Here is a 20,625-nt window from a genome sequence, read left to right as displayed (position 1 = left end):
CATCAACACCCACTCTGTATTGCAAGCAGGATACAGATACAAAGACGGTCACACTGTCTCTCACACCTTCATCCCGATAGCGACGTGCATCCCGCTAGCATATTTATCATCCAAGTGTGATGCAATACATTTGCATGTGGCACACGTGGAGATGAATCCTGGAAGAAAAACGACCTGACTGCAAGACGACGGGAGAGGTGAATTAGGCCACGGGGGGAAGTGGCATTGGTGCCTGAAGGTAGATGTTTCATTGTTTAGATCCGATACAATGGTGCCTTTAAGTACTTTTGCACAGATCTAGAATGTTTTTATGATCTTAAACTCATTCACTGCCAGACGATGTGCAAAAATGTGTCCACTCCACTGCCAGGGTTTTTGCCATTTTCAGTCAAATTGCAGGACCCACAGAATAAACATTCAAAACAGCACATAAACATTCAAAACACCATTAGAAACCTTAGACTGTCTTCTTTTGTCAGAAAAAAAGAGTTAATTCCAAAATTACATGGGTTTTGAGTTATCTGCAATGGAAATGGGGGCGGCTGTACAAGAGGCAAACGCCGCCCGCTCATGGGAGGGAAAAACATTGCCAGAGGTCTGACCGCAGCATTATTCACACCCCTGCACAAGAAAAAACTAAACCCAAACAAATCGCAATTGGCGTGCCACGTCATGCTTTTTAATTCCCGAATAAGTTCAGGAATTGAAAATGAGTTAATACCACCCAACGTTTAAAGCCAAATTTCACCGTGTAAATTTACTCAACAATAAAAATCCATAAATACTTGTGGTGTATTTAAAAAAAGCAAAGCTTAATGCTAATGTGTAATGGAAAATTCATTTGTAATGCCAATAAAGCTGAAATTCATGGTTTTTAGAAGCTATGAGCATTTGAACACAAACAGTGGGGCAACACAGGTCGACAGATAATATTAAGGCATCTTTCTTTGCTTTTGTTGATTAAGACGGCAGGGAAGATGGAATTTTAAGTGTTCCCCATTCACGACAAGTATGATGGAGCAAATAAGGGACTTCCGAGGTCAGAGCTTCCACAAGCTCCGGCGGGCGTGCCTCCGACGCGGTGCCCTCTTCAAGGATCCCGAGTTCCCCACCACCGCTGAAGCGCTCTTTTACAAGAGGGCGCCACCGCCAGGGGTCACCTGGAAAAGGCCGTGGGTGAGGAATGGCCGCCTTTGGGAGCTCCCCCGGGTTTTCCAGGTTCCCCGAATGCTCTGTTTTTCCACCTTAGGAGATCTGCAAGGACCCCCGTCTGTTTGTCGATGGCATCAGCACTCGGGATCTGTACCAAGGAAGTCTGGGAAATTGCTGGATGGTGGCCGCCATTTCCTGTTTGGCGTCTGAACCTACGTTGTGGAAAAAGGTAGGTCAGCGCTCCTGCTTGTGGCTTTTCCGTCAAAGTTTCCGCTCCTCTCGTCAAGGTCATCCCCGACCACATGGACCAGGAATGGAACCCCAAGCGTCCAGATTTGTACACAGGGATCTTCCATTTTCGCTTCTGGCGCTTTGGCTGCTGGACGGACGTGGTTGTGGACGACCGGCTGCCCGTTACCAGCAGTGGGTTTCTGCTTTTCTGCCGCTCTTCCACGGCCAGAGAATTTTGGAGTGCACTTCTGGAGAAGGCCTACGCCAAGTACGTCACTCCGCTATCTCCACGGCGAACCTTCTGGGACTGACGCAAATCTATCTAGCTGTTGTCTATGCAGGCTAAATGGCTGCTACGAGGCCTTGGAGGGAGGCAACACCGCCGAAGCTCTCATCGACTTCACCGGGGGTGTTTCGGAACCTCTCAGCCTGAACCGTGAGACCCTCAGCGTGCACGAGGACCAGCGGAAGGCTCTCTTCCAGACGCTGGCCAAGGCCAACGAACACAAAGCCCTCATCACGTGTTCTATTCGGGTAATTGACAATACCCGTTAAAGGACAACCGACGTCACTTTTTTGTTTTTTAACTGACACCAGAAAAACGTTTTATAGCATCTAAAATACCCAAAACATGCAGTGTGATATTTTTAGTCAAATGCAAAACACCAATAAAAATGACTTAAAGTGTCCAAAATCTGCAAAAAAATTGAGCTGCGAATTGGTCATTTTCAGAAAGTCCCGCCCCCCTTTCGTGACGTCACGCCAAGACATCTTGCATTGCTGGTGAATCAAAACAATGGCTTCAGATTCAGAGAATATGCTTTCTTGTTACACATCCAGTTATGAATATGATTCAAATAGTCCTGATGAGCAAAGCATACATGTTTGCAATCGATTAAAGAATTTATTTGGGCCATTTTGAGGCAAACGGGCGGGGGGGGGGGGGGGTGTCTCACCCAAGAAGAGGCAGAAAAATGGCGACCAGCTCCGGTGAGGAATGAATCAGCTCCTTTTCCACAGCTCTGATACATTCGTTCCATGGAGTTTGCCTCCCTCTGCTGGCGGCTTTTTGGTGTAAGACATGGTTTTAAAAAAACAGTACAGCAAAATACATTGACGTGATGGAAAGACGCTACAATGCGTCTTTTTTTACGGTGAGGAGGCGGTCCTTTTCTGACGTCACGTGAGGACTCGTCACCAACTCAAAAACAAGTTCTTCCTGAAACCGTTGTACTAAGTTCATCCTGTCTACTTGATTGGATTGGATTGGATTGGATATGCCTTTATTAGTCTCACAGTGATAACTAATAGATAGATATCTAATATTAAGCAGATTCTTTACTTACAGACAGTGTAGGTGTTCAAATAGCTGACATGTTTCGGCGACTACTACTCTGACGAAGGCGGAAGTAGTCGCCGAAAAATGTCAGCTATTTGAACACCTACACTGTCTGTAAGTAAAGAATCTGCTTAATATAAGACTTCCTGAATGTTCAGCGCGAGTCTTAAAACGTAAAGTATAGCTATATGCGGTGGAATCTTATTAAAATACGCCCAATAGAAGTCATGTGAAGCCATTTTACAAATTATGGACACAACTTGTCCAGAGACGTCGGTTGTCCTTTACGTGCCACCTGCGAAGCTCACCATGATTAGAAGACGGAAATGCATTTGCACAACCTTGCTCATCAGGGGACAGAATTGGAATCTCTTTCTTTGCATTCAAAATGTAATTAACCATTGGGATACAAAATTAAATGTCACTTTTTCTGTTCCATACCTCTATGGGGAGGGGGCATGATATAGGAGTATTGCATAGAGCAAATGTGATTTTTAGTTGTTTAGTTTGCCACAGTAACAAAAACTTTGATATCAGGTTTTCCACAAGTGCAAACATATTCAACAAAATAAATAAATAAACAAACACAACAAATAGATAATCAAATAAATAAAAAATAGTTACATAAACAAATGAATACATGAATAAATAGATCAGGCAAATAAAATACAGTAAAGTCTCGTTATATCGATATTCAAGGGAGTCAGAAAAATATCGTTATAACCGGGACTATTGATATATCCGACCCTGTTTGCATGTAATTTTCTCCGTGCGTGCATAGAAATAGTATCGATATAACCGAGACTATCGATATATCCGATATCGATATAACGAGACTTTACTGTAAATGAATAAGACAGACACATAAGCACTCAAATTAATAAATAAATAATTGAATAAATAAACAAGTAAATGGATAGATAGATAACTAAAGAAACAAAGCAAAAATAAAAAACAAACATACAAACAAACAAAACAAAAATAAGTATCCACACGAATAAATAAATAAATAAATAAATACAATGAAATATGCTCTTTTTTTCAATGTAAATGTCCAACACATTCAGTTCTCCTAGGAGAATGATATCAGTGTCATTACATATCCATCCATATCATTCCATGATATTCCTTCTCATTCCATGTCTTTCAATACCATTCCACATTTCACATACTGCACATTTTTCATAAATACCAACCCATTTTATTCAGTAAAATTTTACATCAAACAACGTCATTCCCAAATAAGGTGTATCGTGATTTATTTTTGGCTGCTGTTGCCAGCCATCCGAAGGCGAGACGGTAGAGTCAGTACTGGACTGCGGGCTAGTGCGGGGACATGCCTACGGAGTGACTGCCGTGAGGAAGGTCTGGCAGGGAAGCGCTAGGTCTCGACTGTTCTTGGTGCGCATGCGGAACCCGTGGGGCACCGCTGACTGGACGGGTGCTTGGAGTCAGCGGTAAGCACAACGACTAAAATGATTCTTTTTTTATTATGTTTCTATCTATTTTTTGCATGGGTGTGATTTTTGTATTCACCGTGCAGGTCACAGCAGTGGCAGCAGATGAGCCGTTCAGAGAGGGAGAAGATGGGACTTGTAGTCTGGGATGTTGGCGAGTTTTGGTCGGTATTCTTGTTTGTCTTCACGTACTGACAAACAAAATTTAAGGGATGATTTAAATACAGTAGAGTGCATGTTTTACCGATATTTTGAAAAGGGGGTAGAGTAGTGACATTAATCAATCCCCTTACGTTGGGGAAAGGAGAGCCAATACAATTCACAAGAATTCTGCACAACTGTAGTTGTGGTTGTAATACTTGACGCGTGAGTACATGGATCCTGTCCTTTCCCCCAGGATGGATTTTGAAGACTTTTGTAGGTACTTCACGGATGTGGTGGTGTGCCGCCTGGTGGAGAGGGCTCTTCTGTGGCCCAGCTCCCACTGGAGAGAGGTGCGCTGCTACGGGGAGTGGGCACCGGCGCCAGCCCGCCCCAGCGCACCTTCATCGGCCGTCTGCGGGCTAAGCTGCTGGAAGGAGGATCCGGTCGAGGGAGAAAGGTGTGAGGTAAACGGAGACCATGAGGTGGACGAAGGCTGGCGGGTCCAGATGGACAAGAGGAGTCGATGCGGAGGATGTATCAACTACAAGGACACATTCTTGCGCAATCCGCAAGTAAAGCAACACTCAATCTTTCATGCGCGAACGAGCCGGACCTCAATTACGCTTCTTCCTGCAGTTCATGTTTGAGGTTCGAGGCCATGAGGAGGAGCTGCTCATGTGTCTGCAGCAGGAGGATCAGAGGATACGGAGGAAGGATGGCGGGGGGGACAACTTGCCCATCGGTTTCGAGGTACTTAAGGTGAGCTTGCTGTCAGCCTTTTCGAGAATAAATTTGCAGATTTTTTTCACATTGGCTGACCCCCAAGGCCAAACTCATCATTGGGTGCGTGCGTGAGCACGTGCGTACGTGTGTGTGTATATATGTATGTACAGCAGTGACAGGTGAGGCTGTGCCTCACCTGTCATCATGGAAATATCAAATGAAAAAATAAACAGTTATATTTATTTAGTGATTTGTACTTTAAAGTTTTTTGATTTTTTTTCAAAATCACTGATTGCTGTCCCTCTGCATATCGCTATTAAAGTGTTCAAAAACTTTTAGTATATGAACAAAATGTCGACAGTTTAGCTGGTGTATATAATGTAGAGTCACTTTACATTATGAACACTGTACTACAGTGTTTATTTTATTTTATTTTTACCAAAACTGTGTGCACATGTGAGGCACACAGTTCTCTTGCCTCATGACAGGGGGCGCCAAAAAGAGAGACTTTGAAAACTGTTGCATCAATAACTGACAGTTATTGATGCCTTTCTTCAGAAGGAGCGGTGCATGGACTTCATTTATAAGTAAAGGTAACACGATAATCACATGTTTTAAATTCTTTTGTTCTATGCTACAGTTTATATAAAGAATGATGACATGACATTTTAAATAAAACATGTTAACTGTTGCCAATCAAATGGTGAATAAGCTACTCTGTAGAGTTCATGTTTGTAAATTTGACTGTGAAGACGTCAGTGCCTCACCAGCCATGAACCTCACCGCACGTCACTGATGTACAGTATGTTTGTCCAGTATGTCTGTATTACCAAATAAATGAAATATTGCATGTTGACACTGATTAACAACCCACACCAAAAAAAATTCTCAAACAACATTGTAAAAAAGGATTGGGTTACAGTTTGAGCCTGTAGTGCGTTTGCATGATACAACTTGCTGTGGACCATGTGAATTGTGGAATACAGTGATACCTCAGTTCACGAACTTAATTGGTTCCCAGAAAGGCGAAAAGTTCGTCTGCCAAACATTTATTTCCCATAAGAAACCATTAAAAACGAGAATAATCCGTTCCCAGGTCCCCATGAAACATAATTTTCTACTAAATAAGACTTAAAACTACACAAAATATACCTTATTTTATGTATAGTAAATGTGCTATTGGATTATAATTAAAGAAATAAACTGTACTGTATAATAAAGTCGTTTTATTTACCTTTGTGATGGTCGCTGATGTAGTTGCCTCTTGATGATATCCAAGTGGCGTTGCCGTGCTTTCTCGGCGATAATACCCTCACTCACACTGTCCCATGCTCGCTGTTTTTCATTAATCCAAATCAACATAAGTTTTTCAGCCTATTCTATTGCCTGAGACTGTTGATTAGACCACACAGAAACACCCTTCGACACACGTAACAATGGTCGACTTAGCATACTGGTGCTGGGACGTTAAGTCATACAAATGCACACCTTGTTCATGTTTTTCGATAATCTCCTTCTTCTGCTCGGCCGTAATTTTCTTTTGTGTTTTCTCCGGCTAAACACAAGCCTGTGGTGGGGTCCTTTTCTGTCCCATAATAGCAAAAGTTCTCCACTCGATAACAAACCAGGTCTGCATTCAAATAAAGTGGGTGTGGAAAACTAGTCCGTGGCGTTGTTCGACCGTGTGGTTTGGTTCATCCGCCAAAAACTAGTTTGGTCGCCAAGACTATATGCTCGCGAATTTAATGTTCGTGAGGCGAAAAGTTTGTGAGCTAAAGTGCTTGTAAGCCGAGGTATCACTGTCTTCCCAATTTTTTTTCCAAAGTGGGTCGTGCATCGGAGTAAATTAGGAGCAAGATAAAAGTGCATTTCAACTGAAATGTGTTCAAATAAATGTAACCCTTTGCTGCAGCCTTTAAGCACACCATACAAATAAAGAATATTGAATAAATGCTCAAACTACCGGTGACTTCCATAGGAGTGCCTCATGTGAACTTGTGACCCACCACCCCACCTCTCTCATCCCCCCTGCCGGCTTACAACTTCAGGTGGAGGAGAACCGCTGCAGTGTGCCTGAGCAGGCGGCCAGCTCCATCTACATGGACTCTCGCAGCATTACGCTGAAGGCCAATCTGGGGCCGGGCTGCTACGTGCTGCTTCCCACCACTTACTTGCCGGGGGCCTACGGCCGCTTTCTCATGCGCCTCTTCTCGCATTCACATGTCCAACTGAGGTGCAAACGTTCTTTTGCACACATTTTTTCTGTGGTACAAATTAACATAGACTCAATTTGACTTAAGTCAAATCATGTGACTCTTTCAAAATGTCTACAAATTATTTTTTTTTATTCTCTAGGGAACTGAAGGACGACTTGCCATCTCCCTCCTTATTCCAGTGCTTTTTACCTCATCCCACCATGGTGACCACGGTCCACCTACGGAATGCAACAGGACTCTGCCGTCCTGAACTGACGGGTGGCTCTTCTCTCTTTTCTAATTCGACCTGTACAGTGGTGCCTTGAGATAACAGTGACTCGAAAAGGCATAGGCAGATATACAGTGTGTGACATAAGCGGTGGAGCAACACAGGTGGATAATATTCGCAGTTGTGGATTCTTTATCCTCTGTGAAGAACGATTTGTGTCACTGCTAAAGAATTGTAATGTCTATTTTCTTCACGCGTTGCCTTGAGTTTGACAAATTACATTCTTTTGCAGAAAGCTAGGACAGCAATTAATTACATTTCCGTTCATTTTAATGCGAGAAAGAGGATGTTTTTGTTTTGGTCACGGAACGAATTCAACTTGTCTCCAAAGGTACCACTGGACATGTTTTTGACGTTTGGCTTGTCAAGTTCACTTGCAAAGCTTTCGTCACATGCATTTTAGGTGTCAGAGTGACATGCCTTTGTTGAAAATGTGTTTTTATGACGGACAGCTTCAGATGTTTACGCCATCATTCGTTGCGAGGGGGCCACCGTTAAGTCTCAGCGGTTTAAAGCTGAAGGAAATCCACAATTCCACCTGAGATCCATCTTTTACAGGAGATACCCTGATGCACACATCTCAGTCGAGGTTGGCCATCGTCCAGTGAGGTCACACATTTGACATGCGAGCATTTGTTTCATTCTCTGTGATTTGTGAGCAGCTATGGAGCAGCGGCCTGCTGTGGGACTCCATTTTGGGCTACGCCCGACTCCATACAACGGCAACCGACCAAAATCGAGATCATTTGATGGAACTACGGGGAGGGTGCCTGGGCTCGGGAGCCCGCGTCTGGGTGGAGACGTCGTCAAGTATCCATCTGACGGACCTATAGCCGCCACACATTCTCTTCTGGTTGCCACGGCAACAAAAACCGCCCACTTTCATGTGATTATTTCAAAATGGAGAATACCATTCGCCAAATGCTTGATATTCCTGTAATTTGTTTGCAATTCAAATATGTTTTTTTTTTGCTTTGCATGTCATTTCTCAAGATCAAAAAAGATCTCCAAATACATAAATGAAAATCAGATGACCTCATCAAGCCAGTTTTTATGTTTTTGTCCGTTATTTTGACAGAAGAAGTCGATTCTTGCGGTGCTCTGCTTTCTTTTTGTGGTCATTACTCTAATTGGAGACTCCTCAAAACATTTTTGCCATGGAAAATGTGAAGCTGGTAAGAGAGTGAGTTGGTTGAACACTCCCCATTCAGATTTGGGACAACAGGAAGGAACAATAAATAAAAGGTCTAAATTTGGACATTTTCAATTTGGACGGTGTCGGGTTTTTTTCTTCCAGCGTTCCCCCATGAAAAAATCCCGACTCATTTCCTTTTACTTTTTATCAAAATTTCAGGTATGAAGTGTTGTTCTAATGCAACACTCACGGCGTAACACACGACAGTACAGTACACTATTATAATTTCGACGATGTTTTGGTTAAATCTATTTCCCAAATGTGATTTACAGGACTCCTCCACACAGTCCCTGATTGGAAGCTCCACGTTGATGTGGGAAAATAACTGAGGTTTCCCCAGCACATAGCAACATCGCTCGGGCCAGACATAATCATCCTCTCAGAGGCTTCAAAACACGTACCTGATCATGCTGGAACTCACCGTGCCCTGAGAAGAGCGCATTGAGGAAGCCAACGAAACGGGCCATGTATCAGGAGCTGGTGGAGGAGTGCAGAGGAAGGGGCTGTAGGACTTTCTATGAGCCCATAGAAGTCGGCTGTCGTGGCTTTGCGGGACGCTCCATCTGTAAAGTCTTTGGCCGCCTGAATCACAGGGCTGGCCAAGAACAGGGCCATTCAGTCTGCAAGTGAAACAGCAGAGAAAGCCACAAGGTGGTTGTGGCTGAAGAGGGCAGATCAGTGGGTTGCTACTGGGACACAAGGGACTGGGACTTGATCCACCCCGGACCTGGGTCGCCTGGATGAGGGTGTCTGATTTTGTGAGACCAGAAACACCCAATGAATGCAGGATACATCACTGATGATGTGTCTGTCCCAGTTCATCCAGGAGATGTGTGACGGGTGTCACAACAGTGACTGTCTTGAGCTCCGCGTATATAACGTCATGAAAATGCCAGTTAATCCAGACCATCTGAGAAATGCGACTCACCATATGACTACCCAGGTAGCTCTGCATGAGCTACGAGGGGAACGTTCATGCCACACTTTGTGCATTGCATCACTTCCGTCATAATTTAATAATCTTAGTGCACGACTCCGTTACAGTTGTATCATTCAAGTGAAAAATACTGATAATTATATTTCATGACCATAAACAAGGTGCGAATTAATTTGAAAATGTCGTGTCGAACGTAACGGCAGTTTATGCGTTGCAGGTACGTATGTTTCGATGACAAAAGAAAGATTAAATTTGTTATTTTATTTTCTATTTTTTGGTATTTTAACTTTTAGTTTTCAGTTTTATAATTTTTATAATAATAATAATAATACATTTTATTTCAAGCGCCTTTCAAAACACCCAAGGACACTTTACAATAAAAACAATAAAACAAAGCACATAGCAATAAAACCATAAGTAAAATGATACATAATAAAATAGCAGATAGAACTATACATTGAAAGCAATTTATGTTATTTATGTTGCGGGTTTAAGCATAAAATTTAAACTAGTCGAACATTAAATTATTCAAACACCTGAGAGCAGGCGAACCGCCCCGGTGACGTCATCAATTGACATTCAACCATAAAATGCAGTGTAGATTACAGAACGGACAACTCCGGAGTTCAACGCCAACCCTGCAGGAGTTCGTCAGTGGCGGCTCAGGTAGGAAAAGCCTCCTTGCGCGTACGCCCCAGCGTAAAAATAGCGATTGTTGTATGATTGTGTGACAAACTGAAACGGTGTTGGTGCTGAAGTGATGTGTGGTATACTAAAACTTTCTATTGTAGGGCGAGATTGTGTTGTTTTGAACCGTCCACGGGGATAGTACGGAGAGTAAAACCTGTTTTGTATTTCTAATTTGACTCCAATGCAGATTTCCTCTAATGTGCTGTTTAAAAAAACTATTTGCTTATTTTAATGGCTTTATTCAATATAACTCACCCTAAAGATATTATTGTTGCTTCAGCTACCTGTTCAGGTGTTAATAGTAGTGTGACTTTACCTGAGCTGGGAATGTGGTCCAACTGCTTCCATGGTTCATAATCTGGAACCATGACGAAAGCTACAACAGGCAGCTGTGATAATGTCTTGAACGTGTTAAAACAGCAGCAACAACAACCGACTAAATAGGGCGCATGTTTCAGGAAAAAGTAAACGAAACACAAAAGATGGGATGGTTGCTGCAGCTGCTGTTTGTGTTACGTCAACTAGCCCATATCAACTGTTACATCATTTTAAACGTCGCGGTGAACCACGTATTTAGTTCATGAGCCTTCAGTGAGGACCTATAAATGTCGAATTTGGCCACAGCAACTTCTGCTGTCGCCAACCACCCAGAGGATGGGAGACGGTTGACGGCGTGTGCTACCGAATGGGCCTCTGAGGTTTGGAATCTGGTTGGTCACCATTACCATTGACTCAACATGTCAATTCAGTGCCTATTCCAGTTTACATAAAGGCTGAAATCTGATCGTATTAAAAAAACTACAAATGAAAAATCCAACATTCATGTACTGTAAGCTGTGCAGCCAAGAGAAATACACTGAAATCAAGAGAATAGTCTGTTGAGTCTCAGTTGTGATATTTCAATTGACAATCCTTCATCCTCATCTGTAGCTTGGATCACCATCATGGACGACAGCGTCCCCATGCGGATCCTGCGCAAGGCTCCCCGACCGTCAACACGGGTGTTAGGTGAGACCACTTAAGCGCTCCCCATTTGAGGGAACTGACAACGCTCAACTTCTCATTTATGTCCCCCGTAGTGGCCATAAAGGTGCTCGTGTGCATCATCCCGCTCGCTCAGATCATAATGGGTGAGTGACATTGGAGACCCCATCGCGTCGCTTTCTATCAAGTTGCTCACGTCAATAAATATGAACCCCGGTGACATCAGGCGCGATCCATCTGGACGACTGCCCCCGCCAGCACTACATTCCCATTTACCTGATCGTGGTTGGCGTTATCGCCATCATACTGGTGGCGTGTCTTTGCCTGCCTTGCGCCCAGGAGCCAAAAGATGGACCCCCGAACCCACTCTGCCGAGTCAGCCTTGGCTGCAACACTCTGCTGGCAGTGTTCCTCGTTGCCTGGTTCATCGCCGGTGAGTGGCGCAACTTTTTTAGCACTTTTATTTGAAAGGAGCTTATAAATGAAATGTATTATTATTATTATACACGAGTTGACATTTACTCGCTCGTATTAGAGATATTTTGGAATTAAACAAATAATATAATCTCTAAAATGGAGATAAAGCCAGTGAAGCGGTGCCAGGAAATAAGTTGTGCGCGCCCTCTTACGAGAGCTGAGCAGCAGCATTTTGGACCAACTGGAGATGTGTGATGGAGGATGGGCTGATATAAATAAAGGACATTTCATCTTGGTACCAATTTGCCGGTCCAATTTAAAATCACTGACCAAATCGACACCCATATTCGAGTCTCTTGGCATAAGATAAAAAGTAATGGCTCAGATTGAGGTGTACAAGGGCCATGAGACCCAAAAAATCATTTTGTTTTCTTTACATTGAAATTCCAAAAAAATCAGTCCCATCTCTTCATTTCCTCTACCAATAAAGGTGAAGTTACTGCTTGTGTTTGCTTAAATATGCATCAATAAACACAAATAAAATAACTAAATAAACAAACAAACACACATACAAAAAAATAACTAAACAAATGAATAAATAAATACATACATACATCGTGATATTGAGGAAAATTTACAAAAATAAAAACAAATGTAACCATCTGGTTTCCATCTTCTCTCCTGTAGGCAACGTGTGGATCTACTCCATATACAAACCCAACTACTACAACAACCTCACCAGCACTGAGCCCTACTGCGACAAAACACTCTATCTCTTCGCCTTTTGGACCACGACGCTGGTCTACATCCTGGTGGGTCTGTTCGTGGTCGTCAGCTTCCTCTTTCTGGTGGGCCTTTATATGTGTGGCCAAGCGGACCCCGACGACTACATCTAGAACTTTAACATGCCTCGGACGCGCAGGAGGAGGCTGCCGCCGCGGCTGCTGGGTAATGGGCTGAGCCTTGACGACATCATGATGCTGTTTGTTCTAAGAACCCATGATAGTTCATATTATGCGGAACCCCGTTTTCAATCTTTATTCAATGTTTTCTAAAAACATGACTTTGCAGCAGTGCAAAATAGTCATTCCAACAAAGTAGCAGTTCAAAGAAGCGCTATTTTATTGGTAGGTGACCAAGGCGTGATTTCAACACATTTCGTGGACACACCCACGTTTTATAGTTTGCCGATTTTATTATGGTATCCATTTTCCTAGCCACTTATCCTCTCAAGGCTCACTGGGGCTGCTGTAGCCTATCCCTGCTGTTTTCAGGCAGTCGTCGAGGGACACCCTGAACCGCTTGCCAGGAAATCACACAAAGAGACAAACAGACAACCACGCTCACACTCAAACCTAGGGACAATTTGGGGTGTTCAATCAGCATTCTATGTGTTTTTGGAATGTTGGAAGAAACGGAAGTACCCAGAGAAAATCCACACAGGCCCGTGGAGAACATGCAAACTCCACACAGGACGGCCGGAACCGACGAATCAAACCTGGTACCTCTGCACTGTGAGCATGATGTGCTAACGACTGCATCACCAGGCTGCCTTTATTATGATTCTTTTTTGAATGATTCAATTTTTGCAGGCTTGTTTAACTTGGCTTTGTGGTGTGGGACATCCAAATTGAACAAACTTCTTAGGTTGTTGGTTGTTGACATGTTAAATCAGGAAGTCTTGTACAGCTTTGACTAACTATGTCGATCTTCAAGTATGATGTCAGAGTTTATGTCAACATGCTACGTTCAATAAAAGACGCACCGAATGGAAACTCCCCGCCGCCAGTGTGCGTTTCAATTGAGGAAGTTGTACAAATAAAAAACGCAGATCAGTCACATGCCACTCAAACCAGAACAGCAGCAACGCATACTTTATTGAATTTATTTTAAAACATAATTTACATTCAAATGGAACAATATACTCACAATGTATGTTTGAGTGAAACGTAAAGGAATGAGAATTTTTGTTGGTATTACATTATATTCGTGTTTGCTGTGTGCCCCCTCCCCCCCCCCACTCTTTGGTTGGTTTTGCCATCAGCATGCCTTGCTCGACAGGTTGGCGAGGGCCTTGGCGTGCACCGGCCTGTACTGCAGCGCGAAGCTGGACGGGCTCAGGAGGCCTTTGCCCTGGGAGTCCACTTTCCCCATGAGGACGTAATTTTGGCCTGTAGAGAAACGGGAGATTGCTTCACCAATGTGCGGACCTTGGCAACGGACATGTTAAAACTGCTGGAAATCGAGTTTGTAGCTTGACCGAAAATCGGACGGATTCACTCAGCGTCACCTAAATTATCATCACTTGGATATTGTACATGGGTGGCGGCAGAGAATAAAGTCCTGTCAACAGGGTCTTATTTTGCGGGAAGAAAAGAAGGAACAAAATCAAAATTCACAACATCGATTATTGTCATACCTTTGGTCAGGCCTGGGGATCTCTTACACGTGGAGCTCACTTTGACGGTTGTGGCCTGTCCCACTTTGCTGATCTTTAGTTTTCCTGGCTTATAGGCTTTCATAAGAGCCACTTCCACCGTGGCAGAACCTCTCGGACCAGGGATCACATCGGTAACCTTTCCTGCAATCACTACAAGGTAACAAACGGCGTATTAGAGCTCGTAAGGGAGTTGACCAAACCTGGAAGGGTTGTGGTTTACCGAAGTCACTCGGGCAGAATCTGGACTGCAGGGTTCCTGTCCTCTTGTAGGCTTGCGTGCACAAAGGGTTCAGTGGTAAAGCTGTGACAGAAAATACATCGCAATGAAGCGAGTCGTCAATAAATTTCATGATGCGTTAACTCACGTTTCTTGTTCGCCGTCGGTTTCTTTGGGACCACTTTGGGTTTCTGTGTCGCTTTTGGTTTGGGGGAAGGTTTGATGGCCGGTTTGGTTTTAGGAGTAGGTTTCAATGGTTTGACGGGCGCTTTGGGAGTGGGTTTGGTCTTTGGTGCAGGCTTGCGTGTCGGTTTGTCAACTTTGGTGACTTGGGGTTTGGACGAAGGTTTTGTTCTGGGTTTGAGCGTTGGCTTTTTCACTGGCATCTTGGGGGTGGGTTTAGCTTTATTGGGCTTGGTGGTCGGTTTACGAGGAGGAGGCTTTATCGGCGTCTTAATTGGTTTTTTAGCTGGTCTTGGGGTGGCTTTGGGCCGGATTCTCGGCTTGGGTTTGGGTGTGGGTTTGGTGGTTTTAGGTGTGGTTTTGACAGGTTTGGCTGTCGTTTTGATGGGCCTCTGCGTCGTGGAAGGCGTTTCGGACCGATGGATGAAGTCTCCTCCGGCGGTGGGACTCCGAGAACCACGCGGCACACTGTTATAATGGGCCATGAAGCCATCTGATGTCACGCTAAGGTCGGAGACAAACTGGACCAGGAGCTGATTGCCATTGGTCACGACAGCCCTGCGGCAGACATAAAAGGGAGAGAAATAAAATATACATTAGAACACTTTTTTTTTCCTTCAGGCGTCATGTTATACTGACAGCTTTTACCCGAGATTAGCAGTCCCCAGCCTTTTATTTCTGCACGGACCGGTTAAATGACAATGTTATCAGGGACCAACCTTAAAGGCGTGGAGGACAAATATAACGAAATAATATGATACGACCTGCATGAAAATGTGGTATTTTCAAAACATAATAATAATAATAATAATACATTTAATTTCTAAGCGCCTTTCAAAACTCTCAAGGACACTTGACAGTCACATGATTTTTCTAAATAAAACAACTTTCAGATCCCAAAATAAATCAAACATAAATAATGCAAGTTATTTATTCTGTCTGTGTGACCCGGTACCGAATGACCCACGCATCACTGCAGGTCAGCAGCTCGGGGGTTGTGGACCGCTGGACTAAATCTCCTGAATATTCAGACATTTTAACGGTAACTAACCCCGGTACTCTGTCGCCACAGAACTTCCCAATTCTCCTGGAGTCATCTCTCTCTCCGCCATTGAACAGAGCCACGTAGTCGTAGCGACAGTATGTGTCTGGTTCCAGGTCCAGCTTCTCAAACTTCAACTCGATCACCTGGCAAAGAAACGGCGATACGCCAACACAAACGGTGACTCCAAATAAATAATAATCCGACCGCTGTAACCCGTTTCTTTCCTGGATCGCACCGCTTGCAATATAAAGGACGGCATTTAGCTCCTCTCTCAGCCTGGCTTCTGAATTCTTCAATGGAAAAGAAGGAACTCTTTCATTGGTACAAGAAGCACTCCTGGAGACAAGCCCTCTTTGGCAGGTGTGGCCGTGCCTCTTCCTGCATAAGAAACCACCTCAACCTAACTTGTATCTCTACACGAGTAGATGTTCCTGATTTTTTTCCAACAGTCTGTTTGAAAACAGATAACTCTACTTTCTACTCCATGTTCCCATTTGAGTCAGAACTTTTGCCACCTTTGTTAAAATGCTCTTTCTTGGTTGGGGTAGCCTTTAAGCTAGCCCCTGAGCCATCTGAAGGAGGTACAGAGGCTTCATACCTGAAACAAATGACTCTAAACACAGTGAAATCTTAAGGTGAGTCTGCTCACGTTGCCCGTCTCGACTGAGATGTACCAGGAGCAGCTGATGCCCGCTGGGTAGTTGGAGTTTGGCCAGTTAGGCGTCTGGACGGACCCCTGGGATTTGGTTAACCGGCCACCGCAGAATTGATTCTCTGCGGAAAGGGTGGAGTGAAACCACTCCAAAATGTGCCTATGCAGTTGTCGGAATATATTGGGATCCGCCACAAAAATTCCACTGCACCTTCCACATGTGGCTTCCCCGCCCGGAAGTAAGCCAGGAATCCCCTCCCCCCCGTGGCCTCATCCGACACCATATCCAGCATCATGGTGTTGGACGTGGAGATGAGCGCTCCGGGCCGGAAGGTCCCACAGAAGCGGCCTAGCTTCTGGACCAAGCGGGTGTGGCCGTTGTAGACGTCCAAGTAGTCGTAGCGGCAGGTGGGCTCTGCTTCCATGTCGAATAGGCGGAAGGACAGCATGACCACGTGACCTTCGGGGACCTTGAAAGACCGACAACGCGAATGAGACTCAATTTACCTCCACGTCATTATCTGTCTGTCTGTCTGTCTCTGTCTGTATGTATGTATGCATTTGCTGTTTCGGTGTTTGTGACAAGATCGATACTCAACCATCAGTCTGTAAATTATAATTTGGCTTGACAGAGGTTAATTTTGAGATGAAGGTGATTTAAAAAAAACACTAAAAACCTTGAGACCAGTTTGGCAGATAATGAACAATGTTGTATTTTTTATTTTGGACAAAGATATTCAAACCTTTCCTTGCCACGTGCAGTTGGAGTAGACAGTCAAACAAAACCAAGACAATCACACAACGATTTTTTCCCAACGCACACAAAACTATGCCTTAGAAATCTTTACATGCTAAAAGTCGAAAAGGAATGCCATCGATACTTGTGCCGCAGCGGCAGTTTACACAACATATATTTGAAAGCGGACAGACAATCTAACGATATTTGGGAGCGTATATTCTTTATCCTCTGTGAAAACAAACAAAAATTACAATTAACCCAATTTGGGGAGGTACCGGCTGAGAAACTATTGTGTGTGTGTGTGGGGGGGGGGGGGGGGGGGTTGTTTGTGTGTGTGAGTGTTTGTGTGAACCGATTTGTGACTCACAGTGATGTACCAGGTACATTTGCTGTTGGGTTTGTAAGGACTGGGAAAGCCTTCGCTGGCCACAATGCCCGAATCGACAACCAGATGCCCCCCGCACTTGAAGACGGGCCTGGCAGAAGGTAAAGGAAGCATATGCGAGACCACAATCAAACGCAACTCCACTTCAAACGTAGAATTTTACACAGCGCTGTGCCCGCAAACGTTTACGTGCACGCCGAGCCACAGTGGTAAAGAGCGTCTCTGTTTCAAAGACGCGACTCTGGAAGACATGGCTTTATAAAATAAAATGAAACAACATCAATAAATAAACACACATAAATATATAAATAAATCAACAAACACACGTGTAAATAAACATATTAATAAACAAGCACATGAATAAATAAATAAATAGCTATCTGGGTATCTAGCTAGCAATCTATTTGCTATCTATTAGCTATCTATCTAGCTAGCTGGCTATCTAGCTCGCTATCTACAGTATTAACTGTTTAGTTAGCTATCTACTGCATTGGTTATGTATTAGCTAGCTAGCTAGCTTTCTATCTATTTGACTTACTTCCGGGTTGAGTGAACACTGGCGCCTGTGGCTGCCGCTGCTCACCCACAGAAAAAACAATCCTCTCACTGTAAAGTGACCTTGAGTGTTTTGAAAGGTGCTTGGAAATCAAATGGATTATTATTATTATTATTATAATAAATAAATAAATAAATAGATTTTTTTTTAGATGTTTAAAAAAATGATTTGATACTAAAATCAAAATGGAGTCTCACTCATCCATTATAAAACCCGTTGGCATAACAACAAATCAAAAAGGCCTCAAATTAGTTTTGAGTCCCAATGAATTTCCGCTGTTTTGATTTGGTTTCGTTGCAGCCTTGTTGTTGTGCGCGTGCCACAGGAGAGTAAAGCCACATTTAGCCAGTGGCGTCCCTCCCTTACAACCCACAGGCATCTGGAACTCTGTCGCCCAGTGTCGCTACACGAATCCTGTCGCTTTCAGGTGCTCTATAAAGTCCAGCAGGGGGAGACCAGACTTCTTGCTTGACCTTTCGGTGACACTTTTCACTTTTTCAAATGGGATCACTTTAGTTTATTTTCATTTAACAACTTTTGAACATCTCTAAGTCCTCCGTACAGTTACTTTTACAATTGGCACTAAAAATAACACCGGTGACCACGTTTAAATCAGAGAGGGCTTTAATGTGGCCTGAAAGGTATTTGGGACAGCAGGTTCAAAAATGACTCCAGTTTTTGCCGAGCGCCCCACATTGTTTTGTTTTTAGGTTTGATCTTAAAAACCTTTCACAGGAGGTATTTTACCAGATGTACTTCATGACTAAGCCATTTAGGGAGAAAAAAGATTGACATTTTGCTGAATTTAACCCGTATTTAAAACAATAATTACTCTTATTATGAAAACTTGGCTAAAAAAAACGAATACTAATCCAAACTTACACCCCCCCCCCCCAAAAAAGTTGATTTACATCTCTGATTCCTTAAAATGTTGAATATTGTCATGGGGAAAGTTAACTTTCAATCTTAGTTTGACCATACATAGTCAAAAAGCATCACGTTGCCTCTGACAATTCAACCACATTGTTGAAAAGCTGCAGCCTGCAATTTCTGACACACGCACAGCCGCCGACCTCCATACTAGTGGGTTTGAAATCCAGGCTGCCACATCTACACATGTGACAAAGACAACACTTTTGGGCCCTGTAGTTGCATAATCGAGACAAGAACTCACCTGGTGTAGTTAGTGTGACTCTGGGCAGCCGTCCATCCGAGCTCCAATGCCAAAAGCACACACACGGTCCACAGCCTGATCTCCATCCCGCCGATCCTCTCCGAGATTTGGAAAGACGTCAGTGGTGTTGGAGGTGACGGTTGGGAGCAGGAAGGAGGGACAAGCAGGGCAGAGGGTGGAGAGGAAAGGAGGAAGTGAAGGCAGAGGGGATTGGGAAGGTTCACTTATGTACAGTGATGCTGCATATATCGTTTTTTTTTTCTTCAGATTTGTGTTTGGCGTGTGTGCGTGTGTGCATGTGTGCATGTTGGTCAAACAGAGTGCCACTGTTGTGTATGTGTGTTCATTACCGCACTATACTACAGTAAAGCCTTTCATATGCTCACACTCCAGTTGAGCAGATTTGATGTCGGAAGGGGTGTGTGAAATATTGACCGACTCCCCTCCTCCCCCAGCGGCTGTCCAATATGGGACAAGTGAGTATAGTTCCAAAAATCTATACAACAAAGAGTTCTTAACTTTTTAAAGAGGGAATGAACCTAACCAGTTAATTTGCACATTCAACCCTTCATGAGTGAAAAATAAATCATTTTTTAAAATACATGTTGATTAATGTTAATTAAAATGTTTTTTTTTTTCAAATTCAAGATATAAAAAAGTTTTTGTTAGAGGCAGACAAATTAAACCAACTTTCTACAAATAAGTATACTTTTTTAATTGTGCGAGAGACTACACGACAGCCAAGCGCTGACTACCCCGCGAACTATATTTCCCAGCGCACTGATTGGACAAGCAATATCATGTGATCATCCACAGCCAATGATGGATAGCCAAGTGGGCGTGTCAAATAACATACTAAGTCACTTGTTGAGTCTTAGCCTACATGGCAGAGGCGCTTTCGAACCCATGTTACGAACCCATAGCTGTCAACATATACATTTTCCCCGTATTTTATACGTTTTTTTTCATCATTTTGAATTTTGTACGCGATATAACAACTTTTATATGATAAAAAACATTTTCTCCGGTTATCGAGTCTTTGTCGATGAAGCATGATATGCGTTTGCGGGTCACATTGTTTTCGTTTGATTTTGTATTTCCGTTTCTGTATTTGAAGTCCCGCATTTGTGTTGCAATCGAGGAATCAACTAGTTATAACGTAGAAGTTAGCATGGGAGAACCACCAAGTAAAAAGAGGGATTGTTCCGTTTATGCACCACCGTGTGCGAGTTGCTTCTCGCCATTGTCCGGTTTCCCATTGACCACCCCCTACTCGTCGTTTTTGGTATTCTTTATTTTTGATTATTCCCATAGTCCTCTTTTTGGGACCAGCGCTTTGTGTTGTGTCTCTGTCGCGTTGCTGGCTGTAGCGGTGGCAGCCGTAGAAGTAAAAAAAAAAGGGTCTGGCGGTCATGGTCGTAAGTACGGGTTATTTAGTTATGTATCTGATTGTTTTTGTTTGATTCAACTAATTAGAGTTA

At 43.5% G+C, this 20,625-nt stretch overlaps 3 protein-coding genes across 3 annotated transcripts; 2 read left to right on the top strand and 1 right to left on the bottom strand.

The window, feature by feature from the left end:
• Positions 1–1,011: 1,011 nt before the first annotated feature.
• On the top strand, positions 1,012–8,721 carry LOC148902166 (calpain-5). The gene is made up of 12 exons (XM_089017997.1): positions 1,012–1,176; positions 1,250–1,381; positions 1,440–1,651; positions 1,725–1,917; positions 4,004–4,179; positions 4,266–4,343; positions 4,577–4,895; positions 4,960–5,082; positions 7,095–7,279; positions 7,402–7,520; positions 7,983–8,119; positions 8,193–8,721. The coding sequence occupies exons 1-12, from the start codon at positions 1,012–1,014 to the stop codon at positions 8,361–8,363; spliced, it is 2,010 nt and encodes a 669-aa protein (XP_088874123.1). The 3' UTR covers positions 8,364–8,721.
• Positions 8,722–10,280: 1,559 nt separating this feature from the next.
• On the top strand, positions 10,281–13,528 carry LOC148902165 (transmembrane protein 272). Its single transcript, XM_088990500.1, has 5 exons — positions 10,281–10,328; positions 11,283–11,360; positions 11,432–11,482; positions 11,563–11,769; positions 12,441–13,528. The coding sequence occupies exons 2-5, from the start codon at positions 11,297–11,299 to the stop codon at positions 12,647–12,649; spliced, it is 531 nt and encodes a 176-aa protein (XP_088846626.1). The 5' UTR covers positions 10,281–10,328; positions 11,283–11,296; the 3' UTR covers positions 12,650–13,528.
• A 93-nt stretch (positions 13,529–13,621) lies between these two features.
• On the bottom strand, positions 13,622–19,308 carry LOC148902164 (procollagen C-endopeptidase enhancer 2-like). Its single transcript, XM_088990499.1, has 9 exons — positions 19,145–19,308; positions 17,397–17,505; positions 16,502–16,760; positions 16,288–16,412; positions 15,645–15,781; positions 14,559–15,151; positions 14,414–14,494; positions 14,173–14,343; positions 13,622–13,924 (listed from the first exon to the last, which is right to left on the bottom strand). The coding sequence occupies exons 1-9, from the start codon at positions 19,228–19,230 to the stop codon at positions 13,794–13,796; spliced, it is 1,692 nt and encodes a 563-aa protein (XP_088846625.1). The 5' UTR covers positions 19,231–19,308; the 3' UTR covers positions 13,622–13,793.
• Positions 19,309–20,625: the final 1,317 nt, after the last annotated feature.

The sequence above is a fragment of the Hippocampus bargibanti genome, linkage group LG02 (assembly GCF_051943395.1).
Source record: "Hippocampus bargibanti isolate YZ-2025 linkage group LG02, ASM5194339v1, whole genome shotgun sequence".
NCBI classification, from domain to species: Eukaryota; Metazoa; Chordata; class Actinopteri; order Syngnathiformes; family Syngnathidae; genus Hippocampus; species Hippocampus bargibanti.
Note: the sequence above shows the minus strand (reverse complement) of the source record. Positions and strands in the feature narration are given on the sequence as shown.